Source organism: Octodon degus, unplaced genomic scaffold (assembly GCF_000260255.1).
Source record: "Octodon degus isolate 3935 unplaced genomic scaffold, OctDeg1.0 scaffold00154, whole genome shotgun sequence".
NCBI lineage: Eukaryota > Metazoa > Chordata > Mammalia > Rodentia > Octodontidae > Octodon > Octodon degus.
In genome coordinates this window covers 4,579,027-4,584,609 of record NW_004524730.1, presented here as the reverse complement: position 1 = coordinate 4,584,609, position 5,583 = coordinate 4,579,027, and the positions used below count along the sequence as shown (strand labels likewise).

The 5,583-nt window shown below is 38.0% G+C and overlaps 1 protein-coding gene across 1 annotated transcript; it reads right to left on the bottom strand.

The window, feature by feature from the left end:
* Positions 1-1,008: 1,008 nt before the first annotated feature.
* LOC101578194 (small ubiquitin-related modifier 2-like) lies at positions 1,009-1,296 on the bottom strand. Its single transcript, XM_004642494.1, has 2 exons — positions 1,143-1,296; positions 1,009-1,085 (listed from the first exon to the last, which is right to left on the bottom strand). Exons 1-2 carry the CDS (start codon positions 1,294-1,296, stop codon positions 1,009-1,011), a joined length of 231 nt encoding a protein of 76 aa, XP_004642551.1.
* Between the last annotated feature and the right edge of the window lie 4,287 nt (positions 1,297-5,583).

Here is a 5,583-nt window from a genome sequence, read left to right as displayed (position 1 = left end):
GGTCAGTCACCATATCAGTGCACCCCGGGAACAGGGCTGGCACAGCAAGCCAGGAATTGAACTCTGGTCCCTGTGGATGCCTAAGCAGGTGACCTACCTGAAAAGATAGGTAACTAAGATAGTTACCTATTTTTGTAGGTAATCCGCTGACCTATCTGATACCTTTAGATCTTTAATTTAGTACAGAAATGTTTTACAATACTGACAGAACAAGTTTCTCATTTTCTGTGAAACTAAATTTTCTTAATTTTATTTCCAGTTCATTCTTTGCCTGTGCACATAAATACAGTCTATTTTTTTCTCTTGATCATGTGTCCCACAACATAGAAAAGTTCATTTATTAATTTTAATAGTCTTTAGTGGGCTCTTTGTTATTTTGTACATTCAACATAATGCTATATAGAAATAGGTATTCCATTGCCATTTATTTTTTTATAAAAAACAAGAGGTTTATTTAAACAACAAGACACATGACTTAAAGGGAAAACTATCTAGGATTCTACTTTTTTAAAGAGTAATTTACTCCTACTTAAAGACAGATTGCCCTACATGTAACAGCTACATACAAAAAATTATAAAATTGTCCTTGGTTTTATAATGATAAATGAAAAACACTAAAATTCTCCAATCAAACAGGGTATTCAAGTAATTTTATGTTGCTGTCCTTTCTGTTAAAACAGTGAGAGCAAAATAACTTACTGGAATATAAAGATAAGAGCTGATGAGCATCTCACTAGTGGAGAAAGGGGATTATTTTCACAGAACCAGTAATTCCCCATCTCATCTCCATTTGATGTCAATCAAAACATACTGTTGGCCATTTAGTAAAAAAAAAAAAAAAAAAAAAAAAAAAAGCAATATGCTTGTGCACATACACCAGATACTTTATGTACAATAAAGGAATGGGGAAGGGGTAAAGGAAAGAATAGAGAAACTTGCAGTTTTCTACTTGAGAACGTATTCTTGGTCTGTAAGAACAGAGTTCTGGAGTAGTTGCAGGTTCCCTTTTTAGTAGACACCTCCTGTCTGCTGCTGGAGCACCTCAATTGGATCTTCATCCTCCATTTCCAGCTGTGCAGGTGTGTCTGTTTCATTGATTGGCTGTCCATCAAATCGGAATCTGATCTGCCTCATTGACAAACCTTGTCGTTCACAATAGGCTTTCTTTAGTTTACTAAGTGGTGTACGCCTCTTAATCTTAGACTGCACCACAGAACCAGCCTGCCCCGCCACCTTCAAATTAATGTGATTATTGTTCTCAGTCTTGACTCCTTCCTTGGGCTTTTCATCGGCCATAGGGAACGCCGGAGTTTTCTGAGTTGCCGCTTCACAAAAGAGGTACCAGGTCCACACGGAACGAGCACACAAGCAGCACCAGGAGTGGCGGAAGGAGGCAGCAACAGTGGCTGAGGGGAGAGGGCGCGCGCACATGGTGCGCTTCATCCCCCTCCATTGACATTTCAATACTGTAGGTGCGTGAATTCAGCAAAATAATTCAATATAGTCCAGTTGTCCATAATAGTAGTGGATTATCTGTAGCACTAGCAATGTTAGAAATTGTTGACTTGAGCCTTTTACAGCTCAGCATATTAATATGGCTTTACTTTTTATACCTCATTTTTATACTTTTCTGCTGGATGTTTAAGACCAAGATAAAGCAATAGAGATAATATTACTTCTTATTTTCTAATATAAAAGCACTTTATTTCTTTTTGTTACTTACTTTTCATGGCCAGAACTTCCAAAGAGGCAAGACATCCTTGTCTCACTCCTGATCTTAAGGAACAAGTGTTCAGTCTTTTGACCCCAGAGGTGATGTTAGCTGGGGCTTTTGCTGTTGTTTTTTGATTGTTGTTATATTGAGGAATTTTCTTTCTAATTCTGCTCTGTTTATTTATTTATTTATTTATTTATTTATTTATTTATTTAAATGTTTTGCATTTTGGCTTGTAATGAACAATCACTGTCCTTTATTTTCTTTGTTTTTATTTATTTAATCTTTTTCTTTGTCCTTGTTTTCCTGCTTTTTTTAAACTACATTGTAGAGACCATTAAAGAAGAAAAAAAATGTTACAGGTTTCTATTATAAATAAAAAGCTGGTGTATGAGAAAGAGTTGATAACTAAGCAACCTAAATTTAACATGCAGACAAGAGGTCAGCTCAAGATCTGAGGCTGGAGAGGAAATCAAAAGGTTCAGAAACAAAATAAGGCTAGAATTAAGTCAGGGAACAGAGGGACAGACAAAAAGTAGGACAACTAGATGGCTCGTGATATCAAGCCTGGCTGCTTCAAAGGGCCAACACCATGATGCAAAATGCAATGTGACAACTCTGGAAAAAAAAAAAAAGCAATTTGTCAAAAGCAAGTTATTCTTCTCAGGCCCTGCAGAGAGAGGCATTAAAGACACAAAGAAAAAGGTGGAAATGGGTTTCCCTCTGCAAACTGTAAAAAGCAAATTTTTCACCTTTTATAGTTATTAATTAATCTTCATAAGACATGTTATTAAAGTATGAATCCACTAGAACTTTAAATATTGCATTTACACACCTACCAAAATTACTTTTCCTTGTATTCTAAAAAAGTAAAAGAAATGAATGATGGTAAAAACATAAGGCTGACATGAAAACATGAAAGAACACTTTCCAGAACACTTAATTAAAATCAGATAATCTTTGACCTGGTGCTTGTTGAAGGCTTGATGACACCTTTATTTTGAAAGAGTAGAATTTAGATTTCAAATCTGGAGGATCACTGCAGCAGAAGAACAGATGAGGACTCAAAGAGAAGATACAGAAGACAAAAACATCCCACTTGAGACAATTCCAGACATCAAAGTCAAAGGAAAAGATTTTGCAGAATGAATATAGCGGTCCCATCTTGCTTTCAAAGGGTCAGTGGCAAAACCCATTTTTACTGAGGAGAGCTAATTGAGCAGTTGCTCACAGGCAAATCTCTCCATCTAAGGTACATCTGGATTCTCCATGCCTAAAAACAACTTATCTGCCATTGGACGCAGCTCTGGGGCTCACCCTTAGGAACCTGATACCTTTTCCTCTACTCATTCATTTATTCATTCATCTGATCATCACTATATACTTACTCTGTGTCAAGCCCTAGTCTAGCATTGGGACTTCAATGTTGAATGAAATAGTCAAAAATTCCTACCTCATAGAGCTTACATTCCAGCAAGAAAAAAAGAGACAGAAAATAAATAATAAGTGATATGTCACATGGTGCTAAATGTTACAGAGAAATATAAAATAAGAAAGGGAGTCAGTGTGTTGGAAGGACAATTTAAGTAGAGAAGACTTGGGTGGCCCCACGTAGTGCAAGACTTGACCTGTGGAATGAAGGAGCAATGGCTGACTTGTGGGAAAGCGGCGAGGCTGAGCACAGTTGCTCCTGTCCTACTGGATGGCATCTTGCTCAACTGTGCAACCTCCATACCTTCTTATAAGCAAAGTCACACCTTGAAAGTTAACATGATAGAAAAGCATTTTGGTTCTCAGTGACTTTTGAGTCTCTTAGCAGTTAAGTAGCCACATAATCCACTGAATGTCTCTGTTATTCTTCTCTCATTGCTGGGACAAATATCCCACACCCAAAATGAAGGAAGGAAAGGTTTATTTTGTTCACAGTTAGTGGAGGTTTCAGTTCATACTCAGTTGGCTCCAAGGCAGAGTGGCACCTGGCAGAGGGCAGCCTTTCATGGTGGTGGCAAAGAGCAAGAGGAGCCAAGGGAAGAGCAGCAGCAAAAATGGCAACATAGAGGAAGACTGTCTCTCTGTCTCTCTTATGTTACATTTAGGCTATCTGCCCCAGGCTTGGGGAAGTATTCACACCTATAATCCCTGCAGTACTGAGACCCATAATCCCAGCCTTGGATTACCCACCATCTCAGTGGATCATGAGTTAGTCACAAACTCCAGAAGTCCCCACCCCATGATTGCATGAGGCTTTATGGGGACAAATAGACACAAACCATAACAATGACCAAAAAGGTTGTATGCAAAGCTCAGAGCATAAAGGTATTAAGTGCCTTCTTTCTTTACATATACCTAGTATAGCCTTCTTTTTCTTGAATGTAGCCATCTCATATAAGCAAATATAGTCATCCCTTAGTAGTCATTCATGCCAGAACCTCCCATGCAAACCAAAAGCCAGGAGTGCTTAAGTTCCTCAATATAGTATTTGACATAACTCTTGATATACTATCTGCATGTAACCTTGTCATCAGTCAATTCACTTTACAGCTCAAGATTACTTATAATACCTAATACAATGTAAATATAATGCAAGTGACATTATTATTTATAGAAAATAATAAGAAAAAAGATCTGTATAAATTCAGTTGCAAATGTAATTTTTTTCCTAAATATTTTCAATATACCATTTGTCAAATCTGAAGATGCAGAGTGTACTGGTTTGGAAGGCCAGTTGTTCCACGTGCACTATGCAAATACAAAAGGCATGATGATTTATATCAAAGTTGTTCCTAGTTCTCAAATAACTCAAGTTTTTTCAGTTTTCCTCAGTTGGCAGAAGAATTCTATCTGAGATAATCTGGGTTGTGTGAGGGAAAGAGGTCATCGGGAGGCATACCACTCGAGAATTTAGAGGGAAAATAAGTTATTTATCACAAGAGGAGACAAAGTTGTGCTTCCCAGTGGCCATAAGATTTTCTTTTCTTCTGGGTGCCTATTAGCTTCAGATTTGCTGTGGGAAGAAGATGTACTGGCCCCAAATCAGCAAAGATAAGAGGCTTCCTGGCGAGAAATGAACGAGAAAGGCAGGAAGCAGCAGAGAAGGCCAGAGAAAGATTAGGAGAAAATGCTGTCCTAGCAGCAGTAAATAAATCATTTGCTAAAAAGGATATTTGGCTAAATTACCTCCCAGTATATATTCCCACTGGGCATTTTTGGTCAGAAAATGCAGAGCATCGTAAAAGGAGTGTAGAGATGGGGACTGCATCATCAAAGAATCTAGAGGAGCTGCAAAGGAGGGGCCACACACAGTGTAACTGGGAGCTCCAAGCACACCGTGTAACTTCCTAGATATCTGAGCTTATGCCAGAAATAAATCCAGGCATCTTTATTTTATCATTTTTAGTATACTGACTATGAGCAGTGTCTCACAGAGGTGAGGTGATGGAGGATTAAATCAAATGCTGCCCTGTTCATGGTAGATGCCCACATGTCTCTGGTTCTCTTTGCTTTTTCTTCTGATAATGTACCAAATATAGCAAGTTCTTTTTCAGTATGATTGTCGGTAGTGTCTTAGAAGTCCTACCAAATATCAAGGCTGATTAGGAGACTGTAAAATCAGCTGAAGTCTAGAAATTCCATATGTGGAACCTGAGTTTCCAGGACGTATCCCTGGATCCTGCTGTCTGAGCCTATTAAACTGGTCTGCTTGTGCAGGCCTTTACTTTTGGTGAACCTTAGTTCTCTTAACTACAAACAGGAGAAAGAGGCAGGTCTAAAAAAGTACTGTCACTATTAAATAGTAGATACAAATTGCTTTTATAAAATATAAAGCACACTTCTAAAATGCATGTATTTGTAATGCTGTATAGTTTTCA

Coding starts and splice junctions, on each gene's coding strand:
- LOC101578194 (XM_004642494.1), bottom strand. CDS start 1,296: ATGGCCGATGAAAAGCCCAAGGAAGGAGTCAAGACTGAGAACAATAAT. Junction 1,086..1,142: donor AGCCTATTGTGAACGACAAG/GTTTGTCAATGA, acceptor TCAATGAAACAG/ACACACCTGCACAGCTGGAA.